This window comes from Nipponia nippon, unplaced genomic scaffold (genome assembly GCF_047370975.1).
Source record: "Nipponia nippon isolate SJK-2023a ecotype South Korea unplaced genomic scaffold, ASM4737097v1 scaffold_6, whole genome shotgun sequence".
Lineage (NCBI taxonomy): Eukaryota > Metazoa > Chordata > Aves > Pelecaniformes > Threskiornithidae > Nipponia > Nipponia nippon.
In genome coordinates this window covers 36,423,590-36,444,517 of record NW_028262380.1, presented here as the reverse complement: position 1 = coordinate 36,444,517, position 20,928 = coordinate 36,423,590, and the positions used below count along the sequence as shown (strand labels likewise).

Genomic DNA, 20,928 nt, shown 5'->3' with positions numbered 1-20,928 from the left:
GATTCCTCCTATTCGGCAGGCAGTCATCAGAGAACTCATCTACAATGTTTAAAATTGCCTCCTCTGCATAACTTTCGAACATGCATTTCGCATGTCTCAGTCACTACTCTTATTACCTGGCTATATGGTATACAATGCTTTAAAGCAGCTTCTTTTCAACTTCACGTGGCTAGGCAGATGGGGAAGAAAAGGGAGAGTAGTATTTTGAGGAAAAGGGACATAATTAAAGTTAAAATTAATTTGCAAAAGCTATCAGATCCTAAACAAATAATACACATAGAAAAGCATGATACAATTTAGGCAACAGTATTTAATTCAACTTAAAAAAAACCCCAAACTTCTGGAAGTGAAGACCAATTTGCTAACATTTTTTATGCTACAAAATGTAAAGAGTTTTAAGTCTTGTTTTGCAAGCACCCTATAGTCATTTACCATTCCGTCTTCCTTGGATCTTAAAAAGACTGCCACAAGCTGATACATCAACAAAAATGTTTTACAATTTTGTAAAAGCCTGTTCTACAGAATTTAGAGTCAAGAGGTACAAGTTTACTATTTGCTAACATATTTTAGCTAAAGTCTTCTAATTAACTCAAACTGATATTAGAGTTAAGAAGTGAAACTTCTCCAGTACCACAAATCTACGTTTCCACACTGATTAAATGTGGTACGCACATAGCGCAAAGGAAACCCACTCTAATTAATGGCCAGAAAGAGGAAAGCAGGCTATTCAGAACATAGCCTTCCTTTTGGACTGATTGTTACAGCCCAAAATATGCCTCAACAGCTCCCCCCTTAGGGAGCTGCAGAAAAAATTTTGGAAGCCTGGTCCCTTAGTCACTCAGCTTCAAGGTCAGAATACAAAATTTATTTTGAAACAGCTACCGTGTTGATATAATTGCTTTACCTAATGCTCCATATAAAAAGTTATAAAATGATCAGGAAAAAATTGACTGTATTCTAAATACGCTTCCTAATTGTATGTAAAAAATGAAATGGCTGTTTTCCACAGTTTATGCCCTAAGTTATAAAAACAGTTTAGGTTAGTTTATAACCTAAACTTTAAGAACTCAAGTTAAGAAGAAATGTACGACGACACTACTATCATATTACCACCATTAGTAAACATACGACATTCTGAATCTTCTTCCTATCGGCAAAGATATGAAACCAAACTATTTACAAGAACTGTTTCTTTTCTCTGCCCCTTCAGCAAGCGAAATGTAGCACCACATAGATCTCGTAAGTGATCTGATCTTTCTTCAGCCTCCTCTTCCTAATTTTGAGACACTCAGAGCACTACTTTCACATTTGCCTGTGCTTCAGCTACTCAAGTTTGCATTTCTAACATAGCCATACTATGTTTTACTTCTAATAATGGACATATCTAACTTTGAGACAGTTCGTTATGCCACACACAGTAGTGAACAGTAATTCAGATTTGGAAGTGGTATTCCATACTAACGTTGCACATAAATTACAGATAAAAACATGAACTGAAAAATTACAAGGTGAAATTCTTTTAGCAAGGGAAGTAAAATTCTTTGGTGAGCATAGAGACAATGCACGGAATCTGTTTCTTTGCATTAAAATCCTGCCGAGTTGAGCAGGACTCATACTCTGCCACTCTGCGATTTACACGAGTTAAAATCTGCATAAGTTCAAGTTTCCTTGCATGTTCCTTCAGCATTTTACACAGTGACTGAATAAACCAGGAGCCTTCGGCTGAATTCCTCCAGGAGTAATAGCCTGTGGAAGAGAGGTGTCAAATTGATCAGATGTAGCAGCATCTGATATGGGACAGGATAGTAATCAGGGGACAATACATTGTTTCCAACAGCAATCAATGTTTTAAAATAAAAACTCAAAACCACTAACCGACAAAAGTTAGATTTGATAATCTCCCCAAATTCCAACTCAAAAGATTTTTTTGAATCCTCTCATCTTTTCTAACCTAAGAAAACTTTAAGTAGGTAGAAAATCAAAAGGCAGGAAAACTGTCTTCTGCTGCAACAGTCTTAGCCATTCATCACTTGCGACTTCTTTATAGAGTACACGTATATGAAGGAGAGGTGACAGTACGGATGGAGCCAAGATGCAGAATGGATTTCAGTGTCACTGTCTTCAGGATTATGTGCATGAATTGAAGACTGGAACCTACTTCTGCTAACTGGTAACATAAAGGGCATACTAAGGGCTCTGCCACTACTAATTTTGCTTAAGGATGCAATGAAAACAGAGTCGATAGGCAAATAATAGGCTGGTGTTTATCCCGCTTCTGTATATGCATCTACAGGTTGTTTTGTTCTCTCAGAACTAATAATACCTTTTACTGCCTGCTGTAAATTATTTGCACAACTCAGATTAACTGAATTTATAGCAGATGAACATTTGAGGATTTGCTAGTCAGAAAGATGTATATTCAGGGTTTGGGTTTTTTTGTAGGAACTGAGAATAGCCACTACCTCGAAAAGAAATCAAATCAGGGGAGAAAAAACGATTGAGGGAAGAAAATTCATATTTCCATGGAAGAGAACAAATGAAGTAGTCACCCACTGGCTGGATACAATTGCAAATTGTCATTTCCAATATCAATACAAGCTGATATATAGATACAATTTCAGGAACGAAAATTTCTTTGCCAGTCTCTCACCTGGGGCTGTAGAATATGCATATAGGAAGTCTGCTTCTACAGGTATTTTTTGACACATTGTTTCTTCTGATCCACTGTCTGCCTCAATACCGGAATCTAATTCTGTCCCTCTACAAGCCTATTTGGTGGAAAGAATTGAAAATAAAATAAAAAAGAAATGAGAAATAAAGGCAGTGATCATGATCAGAATACTGATATTTTTTTTTTCCATTTTAAAGATAATAATATCCTGCTTAAAAAACTGCAAAAATAACATGAATTTATGTCACATTTCCATTAGACAGACTCGGAAGAAAAGTAACTAGCATTTATTTAAATCATCTACATAGTTTGGTTAAGACAGATATTCATTCAAAGTGCATTCAGAAACTCACTAAAGTATTGGCTAGCATTCAGAAAGATTTTACTTAATCCATAGAATTAAGGTAATGCAATCTCAGCTATTACAAATACTGCCTACCTAATAGGGCAGACTGTGCCACTTTTAGACCTGAAGAGAAACTTACTCCGAAAGTAATTCCATTTAAATCAATTTTAGAAATAATTAACTTTTTTTGCACTAATAATTAATGGGAAACAATTTTTTTTTTTTAAGTATCCAGCTGATTTGACGATCATTGTTCAGCTGTACATCACCTGAATGAAAAAGAGCTTGGGTTTTCCTGCTAAACTTCTGCACCTGTCACCTCTGAAAAGGCTTGTCAGTGCTTTCAGTTCAAGAGGGCCATCTGTACCATAGATTAATCCTTCATCGCCATGGCTTAGCAACACGCAAACAAAACTGCTTCGCTTGCTGTGATCTTCCTCAGAAACTTGAAAGAAAAAAAGAGAATTATCTTAACTTCTTGCATTCCCTAAAAGCTTTGAACATTTGATGCTTCCTCTGTGACAGAAGTCTTTAAGAACTAATTCCCATGCTTAGAAACCTCCAACCAGTTTTCACTTCTGAACAAAAGGAGCCAGCCTGCTTTACTTCAGAAGGTTGGACACAGGAAAGCCCAAATTAGAGGCCAACCCTACGCCTTCTAATACAAGGCCACAGAACTAGGCCGGGAACACTGCAAGGAGACAAAGAGGGTGTTCCCACAGTGTCTCAAAGTCTGAATGGTACACCTCACTCATGCAGTCACGGTCAACAGTCTCGTTATCTGGATCGGACTGATGGGAAGTTCTGAGTTTTGGGAAAGGATGGGGAAGTCTTACCTCTCTTTCCAATCAGAGATGCTTCACCTACTTGGATTACATGGGAACTGAATGTAGCATGAAAAGCTGTTGCTGCTGCAGGGACCTAGGTACTAGCATTACCCCTCTCTCTCCCACTCTTGCCCTGTAGCAAGGTCTAGAAAGACTTTCTGAGCCCCAGAATTTTGTACTTAAAGATATTTAAGCTTGGTATAGAGTGTTTGTAGATTTATATTTTTTTCCTATCTTGTGGTATGCAAAGAGCGTAGAACAGATGTTCTCTGATGTCTTTTGTTGCCTGACATTGTGTGGATTTTACTTGAGGACCAAGATGATTCTTTTAAATATATAATAAGACACAAACATGGTTTAAAAGAAAGGATCCAAAAGGAATTCTGAGTGGGAAACTCAAGGAGATGCAAGAGTTTGTAGATGAAAAGTTTAACAGTCCCAAAAGCTGAAGTCTTCCGTTTAGAGCCTGCCAAAACACTGAATTTCTGTTCTGGAAAAACTGAAGTATTTAGATTTTTCTCAAGCAATGCACACTCAAGCATTTCTACAATCTATCAACAAGCACTGCATCTAGAAGAGTCAGGACAGGCTGTTTTTTGGGAATCTCTAGTTAGGCTGCAGTCTGTAGTTTACACTGGCTATTTGGAGGCCTTATACCACAGGTAAGACAGAAGCCTTTCCACTTTTAGCTACTGTCAACAGACAGGCTGCAAGTATACTAATAAATTAACCATGCCTGGGAGCATTCTCTAGCATAAACATTAACTGGCACTCAAGAACCTACATTTTGTTAGCAAACACTTACATTAAAAAAAAAAGAACCAAACAAACCAGGATTCTTGCAGCTAACTGGCTGTTGGGAATAATCCCTGGAACGCTTTCACTGTTGAACTGTGACCTGGAACAGTCTGGGAGAGTGCTAGTAGGCATGAGCCACAGTCATGCCAGAGAACCTTCCAACAGTTAACTAGAACAGACTCTGTTCCAGGGCTACAGATACCTCCAGGCACCGTTTAATTTACTGGTCTAGATGTAGCCAAGTCCAAACAACACAGGACTAACACAAACAGTAGTATAAAGCTCTCACTTGACAGAAGGGTGTTTTGTTTCACAAGTCAAACAAAACACGTGTTGTTTCTCTAAAAGAGTAATTCAGTCAACACACACTTGCAGTTCTGGTCCCTCGATCAGAACCCTGGATCAGAACACCTCTTGGGCCACACCACTAAGCATATAGCACAGAACCCCTCTACCCAATTAAGCAGGTTTCTTTCCAACTCACAGAGCTTCAGTGATCCCAGGGTGAGAACATAAATCAGTCTGCATTTAAGTTTCAGCCTTTTTTCCAGTCTTCTTTAGAAGATGAGAAAGGTTACGGAGACAACAGTCATGGCACAAAAGATGGAGAGACAGCAAAGATGAATAAACGTAAAAACTATCATGTACATGTCATCATTAGCAATAAACCACCGGGAGGTGTGAAATATCATCTAAAAGAACCATGGAAGAAGAGATGTGAGGGCTAGAGATGTATTTGGAAACAGTGGTTGATTTAATAAACACACTGAACATATTATTACTTACCATTTTTCAATAGTTTAAAAATGTCCCCGCATGAAAGATCATTGTTGATCTTTATTTTATATCCCAGCTTCATAAAAATTTCTCTGACACTTGCAGCATCTGCATCTGTACCCGAACGGGGTAACATCCCTATACATAAAAGAAATGCATTCTTTTTTAATATGATATAGATGGCACAGTCTGATTGAGCCAAATTCTCTTTTCACTTATACCTGTATCAGTCTGGAATATTATTCCATTATTCCAGATCCACTCTAACAGAAAAAAAACATTGCACTGTTATACATGCACACCATCTCCCTCTCTCTGTACCTATATTGTAGATTCACCTACTCCTTATTTTTATATCTACCTATCTATATAAAGACATAAAAAACTATGTCATTTGCAAAACGGAAATCATGACTAAAAGGTAAGATGGACTTGTACTGCCTATCAATTTTTCTCCCCATTACTGCTATACCCTAACATGTTTCCTCTAGGCATATTTGGAAGAATGCATAGAAATGAATCACACCCATTCAAACCACTTAATTTTAGATTGCAATCAAAACTGGTCTGCATATTTAATTTTGAAGAATAACACATGCCACTAATTTATCTAAATTAAGGAAAAAACTTAAAAATGTGAAAGTGGTACCGGTGTGTCTGTGGAAGTTCTTATTGTTTATTATTACACATTCCCCCATCTCTGGATAATCCATTCTGTAACTGTGGTCTGGCAGAATTCCAGAGTCCATAGACTTGCTAGCAGGTAGGTTCTTTCTGTGTAGAAATCAGACAAACTTTAGGTGTTAATTTCTGATCTCTCTTCTCTAGTTTCAAAACAATAATAAAAATAAGGTTATTTTAGCAAAATTGATGAAACTGGTAAGGTTTGCTACTTGTTCCCTAGAAGTTCCCTCAGCAAGTTTGCCAATGACACCCAGCTGAGTGGTGTGGTTGATACTCTAGAGGGAAGGGATGCCATCTAGAAGGACCTTGACAGGCTTGAGACATGCGCCTGTGCAAACCTCATGAAGTTCAGCAAGGCTAAGTGTAAGGTCCTGTACCTGGTTCAGGGCGATCCCAAACATGGATACAGGCTGGGTGATGAGTGGATTGAGAGCAGCCCTGCGGAGAAGGACTTGGAGGTATTGGTGGATGAAAAACTGAATACGAGCTGGCAATGTGCGCTAGCAGCCCAGAAAGCCAATTGCATTCTGGGCTGCATCAAAAGAAGCGTGGCCAGCAGGTCGAGGGAGGTGATTCTGCCCCTCTACTCCGCTCTCATGAGACCCCAGCTGGAGCACTGCGTTCAGCTCTGGGGCCCCCAACACAAGAAGGACATGGACCTGTTGGAGCGAGTCCAGAGAAGGGCCACACAGATGATCAGAGGGATGGAACACCTCCCCTGTGAGGAAAGGCTGAGAGAGTTGGGGTTGTTTAGCCTAGAGAAGAGAAGGCTCCAGGGAGACCTTATTGCAGCCTTCCACTACTTAAAGGAGGTCTACAGGAAAGATGGGAAGGGACTCTTCATCAGGGAGTGTAGTGATAGGACAAGGGGTAACTGTTTTAAACTGAAAGCGGGTAGATTTAGATTAGATATTACGAAGAACTCCTTCACTGTGAGGGTGGTGAGGCACTGGAACAGGTTGCCTAGAGAAGGTGTGGATGCCCCCTCCCTGGAAGTGTTCAAGGCCAGGTTGGACAGGGCTTTGAGCAACCTGATCTAGTGGAAAGTGTCCCTGCCCATGGCAGGGGGCTTGGAACTAGGTGACCTTTAAGGTCCCTTCCAACTCAAACCATTCTATGATTCTAAGTTATGTCTGTGAAATCAGTTGGTAGATCTGATCTAAGACTAGTGAAGACTGTACTTGCCCAGAGGTTAAAATAAATAAAACTGGTTTGTATAGTTATGCTCCCAAATAAAATTTTTGTTTCAAGTTCAGTAAAATGTGCATATAGACAAATAATTTAAAAAAAAAAAGTGAAGTTATTTGTATTTGTAGTAATCTTCTGTGCAACTTGTAAAAAGCTTAAAATTTAAAGAATCAAGGAAGAACTATGTCTAAAATGATAATGCCTCTGCACAGGAGAATATGAAAAATTAGTTTAAGGAAACCAATTATTATAACAAGAAATCAGTTGGGTTTTTTTACTATCATCTTTTGAAAGCTATGTACCTGGAGGCAAGATCAGCTCCGAGATTGTAAATCTATTCTGAATTCTAACCAAAAGTCGTATGACCATTGAATTTTCACAAGTAAACATTCAAAACTTAGAAAATGACCAAGACTCTATATGCAGCTGTAGTTCTGCCTTAATGAGCACACCAGCTACACCACCACTCATGACTCTGCAACAGCTGTCAATTTTACTCAGTCCATACATGCTGAAGTTGGTATGGATTTTCTCATTTAAGCACATGGGTAAGAGGTTACAAGATTGGGGCCCGCTATCATATTGTATTCTACAAATAAAAAGTCTGTAACGCTCTTAAACCTAATTTTCATTGAAATACTAAAAAGAATGACTTCAGAAACAAATTAAGTTCCCAGAGAGAACGTAATGTGAGGATAGTGCTACACCAGCATAACAACTAGCTGTCAACCAGGAAGAACAGGCCTGCATTTCCTCCCTTCCACCCCTGTAAGTTCCACTCGCGCTTGTGCTTCTGCACATATAACTCTACAGCGGGTCAGCTCGAGCAGCTGAACTGGCTGCCACTGGTTCAGGTGAGCTCTAGAAGCAGTTGAAGGAAAGGGGAGAACATTTAGCCCAGGGTGAGACAGAGAAACCTCTTTTCAATAACAGCTAACCACTTGATAATACTGTTAAGCCAAGTCTAACTGCACCTCAAGTGTTCTGCTTTTTAGTTCCTTGTACATACATATGGCCTGTTTTGTCAGAGACTGTATATTTTCAAAGTCAGTACAACAACTGTTAGAGTTGTTTATGATTATTATAATTTACCATAATTGAAACTTTTCCTTTTAGCATTATTTCTTCTATGGCTCTCATGTTCTGTTACAGCACAAGATCCCTCAAGACTTAAATTGAAGACTTAAACCAAAAGTACCTCACTTACCCTTTGGAACCAGGAATAGATTTTGCATCTGTCAGATCTTGCCCCAAATGTGGTCCATCTCCTATGTCTGCCATTATGGCTCTCAATTATCAGCTTGAAAACATAAGAAAATAGAAATATGAGACAGTTAATTTTCATATGAAATAATATCTTCAGATTGCTTCATTTTTGTTAGGTTTCCTTAAAGCCTTACACAACCAGAGAACAATTTTTTAGAATTACAGAGAAAACAGGAATGTTAAAAGGGGATATTCACACAGAATAACTTTAGCCTAGGAGTATTAGTATTGGTAGGCAAAAATTAGCATTTCTGAGTAATCCCTACGTATCTTATATTTGAAAGAAGAACATGAAATATTTTTCTAAATTATTGTGTTCTAAAACAACTCTGGGAAAAATAGCCTATAGATCCCTGTGACCAAATGATTGAAAATGCCTACAAAAAGCAGGATAAGAGACAAACAAATTGAAAACAATCTTTAAAAATATTGTAATGTCCCTACACGCATTAGTAGCATTTTAGTATTATGAATCTTGTGTCATATATGGCTCCTTCCATCTCAGTAAGACAGAAACTGAGATCCAAACCCAAGCAATACAAGTTATCAGACGTGCGCAAACACTAACACAGAAGATTAGATTTTGGGTCATAGCATTTTGAGAAATAAATAATTTCTCTGCATTCCGTTTCAAATGAAACATCACTGCATCCAATCCTAATTGGTGTATGTGAAGGCAACTGCAATATAAATAACAAAATCACAACAATTTAACTTCAAATAGTTGATGAAATGAACTCTATGCTGCGGGCTGCTACTTACTTTTGGTCAGAACACAGGACAAGAAACGATAATGATACCAAGCCAGAAATCAATTTAAAAGCAATGAACCTCCCTCCCAATTACTCTCTGTGTACTCATGGAACACATTACCACAAGGTACCTTTAACACAGGATTCAGAAAAGGATTAAGCATCATAAAGTTAAATTGCCAGATAAGACTAAGTAATAAATGCTTAGAAGTGAAACAAATGTTTGGACCTCAAGAAACAAACAAGGCACTACAAGGCAAGAATTTTAAAGAAACTTGCTTAGCAGATATATTTGTTTATGGTAAATAGGGATGTATAAATAACCTGACCAAGTAGTAAGATTTGCTGAAGATTCTTATTTAAGGCTTACTTTCTTTGGTGGCAAACTACATTTGCCATCTTACACCATCATATTATTATTATAAGTCTCTCAACTTCATATCTATACTCTAGCTAGTACACCATGAACATCCATTTTCTGTGGCAACAATTACTGATACATCAGAAGCACTAATCTGGGTTATGTATAAACCTCTTTCTTTCCTTGTTTCTTAAAAGACATTTACTTACATTTTTAGTGACTTTGAAAAATCTTCAAGGTTACTCTGGATACTATTTCTTTGTATCTTGGAGCACTGATGTAATTAAGAAGTCTTCTCGCTCACAGAATTATTCCAGACTTGAGAACTGTATCATGTAAATTAGCAGCACACAGGGAATTTCCTGAAAACCAAATTACAAAAGTATCACATAAGCTTGATATTTTAGAAATAAAATTTCTAAAATACATTATTGCTTTGTATTTTAGAAATTTACTTTAAAGACAGTATCATGGGGCAGGAACTACATCTACGACGCTGAACTTGCCTGCCTAGCACCACGATCTGGATTCACTCACCCTAACTTCAAACTCTAATTCCTTAAAGGTTCCCTATGTGGAAAAAAGACACAAAGGGTAATTCAAGTACCTAAGACCTGTGCCACAACAGTGATCCCACCCTATGCCTTACCATTGTGCACGAGCATTTGCATTGACAACAAAGTCTAGTCTAGAGTGACAATTGCTGTGTCCACCCAGCCATAACTGAAAAGCAGGGCTTCTGATCCCTAGGAAGTGGAAAGAACGGCTTTCACTGACAAGAACGCTAGAAGTTCCCCCACTGCAGCAGAGCCCAGCTTCCAGGCGTTTCTATGCCTCTTTGAACCCCGTCCCTACCACAACCATCCTTGGCTGGTTCCCAGCTGTCCTGAGCTCTCAGCCTGACACTTTTGAGCAAAACTTTATTTTGTAGGAAAACATCCAACCAGACTGGTGCACAATTCTGATGCAACTCATGCTGTTCCTTCTTCTGGAGAAGCACTATGTGCAGAAGCACAACCCAAACCCTTCCCTGTGGCTGGGATTAATAGGAGAGACAGGGAAAAGGTTAACTTTCTTCCTTGTTTGTTCTTTGTCTGCCAACACTAATGAAGAACCACACCATATATAAAAGCACAGTATCACGTACCAACTCCATTATCGAAACTAGCCAGCAAGTGTACTGAGAGCAGCGTAGCCATGTCAGCACAGAATTCAACTTCTGCTACCAGCTCTCTGGCAAACAGATGAGACCTTGGAATCGTTAGGGAGGGTAAGCGGATCATTAGGCTGCCTTGGGTTCACATCAGGTGTGCTCCAACCAAACTGTTGCATCCCATTAGGGACTGGTGTTAGTCAGCTGGTGGGAGCAACACTGGTGAACAGCAGCAGACTTACGTAGGCAAACTGGAGACCCAACAGACTGGGACCCCAAATGCTTCTATAACACAAATGTTAAAGCATGCTGCAAACAGTAAGAAAGATCTTCAACATTTAAGTGACCTTAAATTAAGACTTATCTCCTTGACCCTTCTGCAACCTTAAAACTTTAAAAATGCTGTCCTTGATCCAATGCCAAAGAAACAATGAAATTTGAAGTGGCTAGCAAAACCTACAATTAAAATGAACTACAATACTTCATTTCTGAAAAATTTAAACCACATTTTGTAGTATCATATCATAAAAATATTTCTCACTAAAGCCTTTGCAAGCCTAGCTCACAGCTTCAATTATTTAATAAAGTGTTTAATGAGGATTGTTTACTGCATTCTACTGCATCGTGACTGGAGCTTGTCTAAGAGTCTTTACAGAACCTAGAAAGATAGTGAAGAAAAACTGGATATAATACGTTAGGTATTTAAAAAAACCACGCCTTATCTTCAGAACAGAATCTGTAACTCACCTCTAATATCCGTCAATTTCTGAGCACCTTAACGCACCAAGTCACCTGCACTTCTTTAAAGAACAAAAGACATCCACAAAGAGAGATCTGTTTTGTTGCTAGGCTCTCAGAGGCAGATTTTAATCAGCAGTCTGTTTTCTGCTCTAAAGCACTAGTCAGGGTAACAGCAATGCTCTCTGGAGGACGGTGCTGATTCTAACAGACTACTAAGAATTGCCTCATCTTGGTTTAGGTAATGCAATGATGTCATGTTCTGTCAAGCAGAACATACATTTCCCTATAGAGGATGATCTCATGTTGTTAGGGATGGGGGGAGGGGGAGGGGGAACAGACAAGGTATTAAGAATTTAATTAAAAATTGTTATTCTGCTCCTTGATATTCTTTTCTCTGAAAGCTTAGGTAAGAACGGCTTTCAACTGTAAGGAAACTTAAAAAACGAGTAGCTGAAATGAGCAACAGCGTTTTTCTCATCTAGCAGAATGTGTTCTGTAGGTTTTAGGATGGTTATTTTACAATATTTTATTTGAAAAAAAAAAAAGTTTTAAAAAACCCCCATGAGACAGAGATAGTGGATATAAAGATGATGCTACAATGATCTTTACAGGTACTAAGTGAAAAATAAAGTGGTTCAAAAAGGTCCAAAACTATGCTCAGTAAACTACCAAAAAAGATCAAAGTCTCCCTATATAGCAATAAAAGCAAAAATATATTTTGCCTCATATAAATGCAATTGTTCCAATGCTTTTCTTTTGATAGAAAAATGATAAATAAAACAATGTTTTTACTCCGTTCCAGCCTGGATTTACTTATTCTACCCAGACCTAATGAAAACACATTCACATCATCATATATCACCACTGTCATAAGAATCATCAAGTTTCTTTTTAAAGCAATACTTATGTGAATTGTGAACCACACAAGACAAATTAATGATATAGTGACAAAAATAGCACCAAAGCTTCTCAGACAGGGAAGGAAGCAAATAACTGAATTGTCTCTAGTTACCAGCTATATCTTGAAATATGCAAACCACAGGAGGCAACACATGTTCACTATATGTCAGCTGCTACAAAGCAATGATTGTAGCAGTATTAAAATACATATCCAAAACAGGAACCAGCATCATAAAACACGTCCTTAAAGATTAGAAAAGGGCAGTTTTCCTCACATGACTGCAAGAGAAAATGTCAAGCATTCAAAGAAGGTATTTTATGTACCTAAATATATACATGGCACATTCTGATACTAATGCAGACACGCCAATTAAGAATTTTCCATTCTACAATGTATAATAATAACTGATAATTATCTAATTAATAACAGAAGGAAAATATAGAAGCTGACTGCATGAAAAAACTAAAAACATTTGAAATATACCATTACGTTTTCTACGTGGCATTATCCCACCGTTAAATACTGCTACCACTGAAGGAAGCATGCCAATACTGTGACAGCCCTTCACATTACTTCTGGTCTGGATGCGGTTGTTGGAAAGCACTGACACTGGGCCAGCACTCTGATCTTCCAAAAGCAAACAGACTTTTAGTTAGTCAGCATTAATCTGCAACATCAGCAAGACCTGAATTTATTCTGAGAGTAGATGGGACCCTTCCTTATTCCTTCGCCTACACCTATTAACCACACCACCACTGCAACAAATATTAAGGACCCTAACAAGGCTATTACAGGAAAGGTGTGTTATTTTCAAACGTACCAACTGACAAGAAGCAGATAATTAAAGAATTACCAGTTGGAGGGCAAAAGACTAGATTACCAGCACTATCCTTCAACCTAGCAGGGAGCAGACTGAGGACACCTTGGACAGGGCCTCGTACACGCTGTAGAAAGATGGTCCCAGCGCCTGTGAGGGCCTCGAGTACGCTTTCTCTGCGCTGGCAGACGAGGACAAGGGAGGCAAGCGCGCCCACCATGGCCCCCGTCGCCCCCCTCTCGGGATGGTGCCTCTCCGCCACCGCACGCTCGCTCTTCGGTAGCAACCGGGTGGCTGCAGAGCCATCTTCCAGATGAGGTTCAACCCGCCGTATCAAAAGCTTTATTTTGGTAGATCCAAAGGCAGTTTCAGGCCCTATGTTTCCAGTTAGTTAACAGTCTATCAGAGGGACGCCGGAAAGCAGTTTAAAATGAAAGCACTTTTTTTTTCCCCCCTTGTTCTTTTGTTTAGTCAGCTTCTCCACAAAAACAGGCTCAAGGTAGCAAGCAGCCTGCCCTAAGCTTCTGGATAACGAAGATAACTTACTAGCCAAGCCCCCCGCGCTCTCCCTCCGGGGAGAGGGAAGCGGCCAGCGCCGGGGCGGCGCCGCGGCCGGTCTCCTGCCGCCGCGGCCGGGGACACCGGCCCCCAGTAGCCAACCGCCCCGCCGCCAGCCCCGCCGTGGCGGGAGCCCCGCGGGCAGCCCGGGCAGCGGGAAGGCGGCGCTCTGAGCCAAGCCCACCGCGGGTGTGGGGAGGCTCCCGCTCCCCTCAGCCGCCTCCCTGCGGGAGAGGCGCGGGCGGCCGCCCCCCGCCGGACCGAGGCCCCGCGGAGCCGGAGAGCCACAGCTTGGCCCTTGGGCGGGCGCCAGGCAGCCCTACCCCATCCTCACCGCTTTGTTCGGCCCACACCGCCGCCACCCACCGGCCGTGCCGCCTGCCTGCTCCACCGGCGCTGCGCTCCGACCCGCCTTCCCCCGGACTCAGCTCGGCTCGGCGCGGCGCGGAGGGAGGGCCGGCCTCCGGTGTACGCGACGGCCGCCCGGCCCCTCTGGCTCCTCCCCGCGAAGGGCGGGGGGGCCCGCCCGCCCCAACGGCACGTCGTTCAAACGCCAACGGCGGCAGCGCGCGGGCTGCGGCGGTGAGTCGGTGGCGGCGGCGGGGACGGGACTGCCTTGCTCTCGCCTCCGCGCCCCGTCCTTGAGGCCGTTCCCCGCCGTGCTCCCGGCCCTGAGGGGGGGAAGGCGGCGTGAGGCCGGGCCGAGCGCCACGGCTGAGGAGAAGCGCGGGGCGGCCGCCTGCGCTGCCCTCCACTCCCCGCGGCCTGCCGGTCCCCGTCTTCCTAGCGCGGGCCGGGCCCCGCGGGTGCGCTGTCACACGGCGGGAAGCGCGAGAGCTTGTTCTTAAGCGTCGCCCCCGCGCGTAGGGGTGCCCACGCGAGCCTTACGTGGGCTTGAGTGCTGAGCCTCTTACAGCTGTGCGAGAGTGACGCGTTACGCTGCGCTTAATGCTGTGAAGTCGGACTTCGCGTGACCCAGACCCTGCTGGTTTTTTGTCTTGTTTTAGTTCCTCTGCGTGCTGAAAAAATTTACCTTTCTGACAGAATGGTGGTTTATAAAGATAATCACCATCTTAAGTAATTTGTGGGGGCGATTACCAAATCAGAGGCTATCTTTCAGATTTCAGTGAGCTAGATGAGCGCAGGTGTCCTGGACTGTGTGAGAGCAGGACCTTCCACTTTCGACGGGGTTTATCGCCCACCGCTGCATGATGAAAGCTTGGCAATGGTACGGCCGATTGACAAATGCTGCCTGAACATACCGTCCTACTGGCGTCCCGGTGCCCTGCTCTTCGGCCTTACGCAACAGCTCTCTGAAGCCGAGGGCTAGTTTCAGCTTCATCATCAACTTTCAGGTCAGTTAGCTTCATATTTGTACACTGACGTTTGGTAGCAGGAGTCAGAGCAAGTTTAACATTGGAAGCTCAGTTTTGCAGCTTCTCACAAGAGGCACTAGCCTACTTTTTGAGGTCTTACCACCAGGTCTAATATCCTGCGTTTTGCACAAAATTCCTCGAATCTTAATTGTAGAAGCTGCTTCTATTAGGAGCACAAGATGGAAATTTGATGCTCCTTGTTATTGACGAGGGAAGATGAGTGGTGGTTGTCAGTCTGCCACAGTTCAGCTCAACATAAGGATAAATAAGCTAATTTTCACTAATGTTAAGAAATTTAGCACTAGGGAGAAAGTTATTTAATATGTTCTTCTAAGGCTGAATCAGTAGCTGGGAGAAAATCTCATGGATTTATTAGCGTTGAGGAGCATGGATTCTGCCATAGAACTATGTTGCATGATACACACCGGCCAGGAAACCAACGCAATCATGTTATTTTGAGTAGCGGTTGATTTGCATGTCTAAGCTTCATTTTGCAGCAGGTGTGGATAGTGTGTTTTGTCATAATCGTTACAGATTTTTGAGTTTTGGTTTGTTTTTTTTGTTTGTTTGGGTTTTTTTTTACTAACATGTAGGGTCACATACGATGAAATCATGTGTTTGTGTCTGTCTTTCCCCTGTAGCATGAGGGAGAAAATTGCCATTTCTAAAATGGCGAGTCCATTTGTTTAAAAAAAAACCCAACAACCAACAACCATCTAAGGTATAAAAATACAAGATGTCTACTGTCCTCATCACGAAAAAAGAAATAGTCTTCCATCAAAGGGGGGGGTAATGAAGTAGCAAGTTCTTTTAAGTCATCTGCCAGGAGACACATTTTCCCAGGGTCTTCAAGCGATCATCCTGCTGAGTCAAAAACACTGATGTCCAAACATGTTGGTGACAAAATTTCTTTCTGGCAAGTAAAATAAAAATAATTGCTCCCCTTACTTCTGGTGGGACAGAAGAGAGGACAATGAAGTAGGAATTTCCCAGTAAACTCAGAAAGCTAGTCGGTAGTTACACCTAGTCTGTAAGTGTGAATTGTTTGTGCTCTAAATAGATGCATTGCGATAGGTATAATTGATACAGGAACTGAAGTTACCTTGAAAAGACCTGGCACGCTGGGCTGCTGAGAATCCAAGAGTGTTTGGACTGCAAGAGCAGTGACAGATCTGTTTAAGGTAAGGGTCATCAGCCTTCTCCCAGGTTCAGATCTCCTCACAGTTGTGTTTCTGCAAAAATATGTCCGGATCTAACTAGGAAGATTAAAATGAGTAGAGAATTATGGGAATTTTCCTTCGCTTCCCTTCTTTTTAATGGTCGCCTTGTGGGAAAGAGCTGATGGAGGGAATGCCTTTTGCACCCAATTCATTTACAACAGAGCCAACAGCATCAAAATGAAACTGAGGGTTCTGCTAGCACTTCTGAGAAACGCCAATTCCTGTCTATAATTTCATTTTCTTTCTTCCCAAAGAAGAAACTAATTGCAGGAAAAGGAAGGGAGTGGAGGAAGTTTACAGGTCAGGAGACTGACAAGGTCTATAGAGAAAATGTCTGACCCCTGTAAGAAAAAAAACATTCCATTATTTAGACTTGACATAGGCATTAAGCTACCAAAATAAGGCAGGCTTAGACGTACCATGGGCAGAAATGTAGGTGTCCAGGAACCTTTACTGTGGAAAGCTTTGAGGGGGATTCAGAGGATCTAAAATTTGGGCTTTGGGGCCCACAAGGGTATTTAAATACTTAAACTCACTTTCATTGCAACTGGGAGGTTGTTATGAGAACCAGGGGTTGGTAAGTGGTTATGCTGGGCAGAACAAAAAGATGCGCCTTTGTCTTTTTTTATTTCTTGCCCCTCTTCTGTTTCACAGTTTGTTAGCGGTGCTCTTTACCGATTTGCAGGTGTTCAGAGGGGCAATGAATTTTCCCAGGAAAAAAAGGTTAATTAAACTTACAAATAATTACACATACGTTAATATGCGTTTATGCTTTACCGCATTATTTTGTAGCATTTGGATTACTTTATGTGACTAGAAGTTAAAGGTTGCAAGATAGCAGGCATTAATTACTGCATCATGTGCTATTTCTTGAAAAGAGACAAGATTGCTATCTTAAGTTTGTAAGAAAGCACATGAGATTTTAAAGCAGGCAAAAGTATTACTGATCAATAGCGAAGGTTGGCAGTGGAGAATGGAGCCCTCATTTTGCATTTCAGTTCTTTTACTTTGAGATATAGACCTTGGAGCTAGAGTCACTGAAATCTTAATTTTTCTCAGGAACTCAAGTGCTGGACTACCCATGAAAATTAATGATCTCATTTGTCTCTCCAACCATGAAGCAGAAATAATAGCTTTTTTTCACTCCTTTCTAATGTTGTGAGGCTAGTTAACGCAGTCTGTATACTTTTTGAAGAGGAATGCAATACCATTTTGTAAACGAAAATGAAACTTCCTAGGCCTTCTCTTATTGTGTCTATTCTGTTGTGTTTATCTTTGATAGTATTAATATGAAGATCTTCTATTTCCAAAACTGTGTGGAAAGATTTAGTGTTAAAATGAGTATCATAGCAAGGTTGGGTGTTGATTTGGAATATTGGCTACTCTCAGTTAATAAATAAAGTATGCTCAACAAAACCAGAATCAAAAGCAGTGATGAGTACAGGATATATTAAAATTGAGTCAGAAACAGAAATTGATACTGATTTGACTCTGTAATTGCTTTAGGACAGATGAAGAGAAAATGGGAAGAAAGACTGAATAAAGTTGAAGAACGAGCGTCTTACTATGAAAGAAACCCTCTTCCTCCAGTTTATAGACCAAAACTGTCCAAACCCTTTCAGCCATCCTCTGTTTGGAAAATATTTTGTCGGCAGGCTGAAGCTTTCAATTATGTAAAAATCTGCAAAGAGGTAAATTGTTTGTTAGGTGAATGCCTCTACTCTTCAGGTACTTTCCAGGTTGGACTTCACTTAAAAGCTTGGTTGACAGTAAAGTCTTTATCAGATTGCAAGATGGTTTTTTCCTTTCTTTTTTTTTTCCTTCTCTCCAATCCTGAAACAGCAAGTTTTGTTTTGTTTTGTTTTCTTTCTTTGTAGGAGATCATGGTACACTGGAGGTAGTTCTAAGAAGTACTAATTCTAACATACGAATTGATATGTGGTGTTAACCTCTAACAGTAAAAGTGCTTTTTGGTAACATTGTAGTGATAGATTTGTTCCTTCTGAAGATAAGGAAGCTGCCAATGTGGCAGGAGAATGGGAAGGTAGTGAGAGCTGAGTAGGAAGAAAGAGGAGGAAAAAACTGAGGAAGAAGAAGAGATAAAGAGGAGGCAGAGACACAATAAAAACAATACAGCTCTCCAATGGCATCAGAGTAGCAAGTTCGGATGATAATAAGTGATGAGCCAAATAAATGTTATGCAAAATGTATTCTCTGTTTTCAGTTCTCTGCATTTAATACTTCTCAAATTGATTGCTGCTTTTAAAGAAAGTACCAGAGTTTCTTCCCACCGTTTTAGGTGTTTAAGTAATCCTGACAGTCTCTGTTCCAAAATGCACTCTCACTGGCTTGGCAGTGTTTTTTTTTTTTGTTCGTTTTCTTTTCAGATTTCCAGTTTTGGATTTAAATAATATAGAGTGTTGTCCTGGTTTCGGCTGGGATAGCTTCCAGCTACTAGGAAGAAAATTAACTCTATCCCAGCCAAAACCAGAACAAGTGTAAAGAATATTTGCTATAAAGCCATATGCTGCCATCAAATCCATAAAACTGTTCCTTTCGGGACATTGTTCCTCCTCCTGTTAGATGCACTTGCCACGGATCAGAAAAAAGACGACTTTACAGAGAAAACAGAATTTACATTAATGCACAGCAAAGGAAAGCTTCAAATTTTCACTCATGTAACTGAAATCAGAATGATGTTCTTAACTAAAAACAGATGCTACTTGGGTTGAAAAAGCATGAGTGATCTGCTTATAGTTTTCTAATATTTACTAACCTTTGACCAAGGAAATTAATGTCAAATAGAAACTTCTGAAGACTTTAACTGGTTCTTTGAATAATAAAAAAAAAAAATGTTTTTATTTTAAAAGGATGTTCACGTATTTGCCTTGGAAAAGAACGCACAAAGTGGACAGAGGTTTTACCTTGTGACAACATATAAAGAGCTTTGGTTTTATTACACGTGAGTATTTGAAAAGGTACCCTATTTGTTACTGTAAGATAGTAATATACTGGATATACTGTTATCTAGTAATAGCTGTTATTGGATAGCTATCCAGTAGCCATCTGCTGCTCTGACTAGCACAGAACTGTAATGGGTGGCCTGCGGTTTGATCTTGGCCATGGGGAAAATCTTCATAAGGACAAACCAATCTAATCTATAGTGGGTTTCAACTTTCTTTTTAGTTGCAGACTGCCATTATTTCCTGTGAATTAAGGACCCCGTCTACGGAACTTAAATCTAATCGCAGTAGATTTGCTTTCGCTGTCAGCTTTCCTCAGGGGATCATACCAACACATGACACAAACATATTTCTATGATTAGTCATATATCAGCTTAAATGGGCATTAATATAAACGTCTGGTTACCGATTTATGGCTTTGTATTTGCGTGATGTCGTTTCAAGTACTGACAATTTGATCATGCGCTGAACTTTTTTTCCCAATTTTTTGTTCTACAATAAAACATTTGGTTATGAAGTAAAAGAAATCTAAGAGTCAGTTTTTATATAAAAAGTAAACTTGATTTTTTTTTCTCAATTTGAAAATGAGATTAACTTTTAGTTGGAAAAAAATCTGTGTAATCTCATTTTTAGTGCTTAAGACATATGAGTGGTAACTTAATAAGTTTTCTACTGTAGTTTCCATCATTCCTTAAATTTTCAAGAGCATTTCTGTTGACAGTATTTATTGTAAGACTTGGGGGGGATGGGAAGGAGAATACTTTACAAACTTAAATTCTAGGCCAGACAAATATCTGTGTTGATATTTGATGCTGAAGTTAGTTACAAATTTTTCAAAGCGTTATAGGGCTGCTACTTTTTTAATATGGGTGATTGAAAAATAAAAGAATATTTAGGACTTGTGGGATCCTTGTTTGCAACTGGTAAGTATGTATAATGTTTATCATGAGAGGTTGTGATTTTTGTTTTTCCTTAGGAAAGGTTATAAAACAAGTCTTATGCATTGCTATGAAGTAATTCCTGAAAAAGATGCTTGCAAACTTTATTTTGATTTGGAGTTCTACAAACCAGCAAATCCTGGTGCAGATGGCAAGAGTATGGTTGCAAAGTTAATTGAGGTAAACTGAAGCAAAGCCATGTTGTAGATTAATATGAATTTGTTGTTGATTTAATATGAAACCAAAGTATTTACCACTTTATCTTGATTATTCTGTAGTAAAAAGAAAAAGAATTGTAGACCTAGTGGTTATTTTTAATGAAGTAAAAAGTACTGTTATAATTAAAGCAAAGGTTCTCTCCTTTAAGTGAAAGGAAAAAATAGAGAATGGTGGTTGCTGAAATGCTTGTATTCACTGTAGGTTTACTGATATAAGTTTGCTTTTGCCGATTGCTCTGTGTGCTCTGCCACTTCAAAGCTGTAAAACTGAAGGAGTGTTTAGGTATGCTTTAGTGTAGCATCAATAGAAGTTCCATTCAGATATTCCTCAGTTCATTTCCTTTGCCAGCTGGTGCAGTTGTATATCAAGGCT

The 20,928-nt window shown here is 40.2% G+C and overlaps 2 protein-coding genes across 5 annotated transcripts in view; one reads left to right on the top strand and one right to left on the bottom strand.

Moving 5' to 3' along the window:
• Window positions 1-290: 290 nt before the first annotated feature.
• On the bottom strand, window positions 291-14,328 carry CASP3 (caspase 3). Of its 2 annotated transcripts, none has more exons than XM_087737820.1 (8): window positions 14,207-14,328; window positions 9,880-10,032; window positions 8,499-8,591; window positions 6,069-6,193; window positions 5,429-5,557; window positions 3,287-3,462; window positions 2,651-2,768; window positions 291-1,746 (listed from the first exon to the last, which is right to left on the bottom strand). In XM_087737820.1, the coding sequence occupies exons 3-8, from the start codon at window positions 8,570-8,572 to the stop codon at window positions 1,520-1,522; spliced, it is 849 nt and encodes a 282-aa protein (XP_087593946.1). In that variant the 5' UTR covers window positions 8,573-8,591; window positions 9,880-10,032; window positions 14,207-14,328; the 3' UTR covers window positions 291-1,519. The 2 variants fall into 2 exon arrangements, with proteins under 2 accessions (XP_087593946.1, XP_087593945.1); XM_087737819.1 differs by having other exon boundaries at window positions 14,175-14,310.
• PRIMPOL (primase and DNA directed polymerase) overlaps window positions 14,292-20,928 on the top strand; it is a 20,226-nt gene continuing 13,589 nt past the window's right edge. The window contains exons 1-6 of one of the 3 annotated variants that reach the window (XM_087737812.1): window positions 14,292-14,422; window positions 14,961-15,195; window positions 16,306-16,397; window positions 17,943-18,127; window positions 19,307-19,398; window positions 20,376-20,517. In XM_087737812.1, the coding sequence (XP_087593938.1) occupies window positions 17,948-18,127; window positions 19,307-19,398; window positions 20,376-20,517 (414 nt within the window). In that variant the 5' untranslated portion in view covers window positions 14,292-14,422; window positions 14,961-15,195; window positions 16,306-16,397; window positions 17,943-17,947. Of the gene's footprint in view, window positions 14,423-14,960; window positions 15,196-16,276; window positions 16,398-17,942; window positions 18,128-19,306; window positions 19,399-20,375; window positions 20,518-20,928 lie in introns of all 3 variants that reach the window. The other 2 variants (XM_087737810.1, XM_087737811.1) reach the window with 2 other exon arrangements.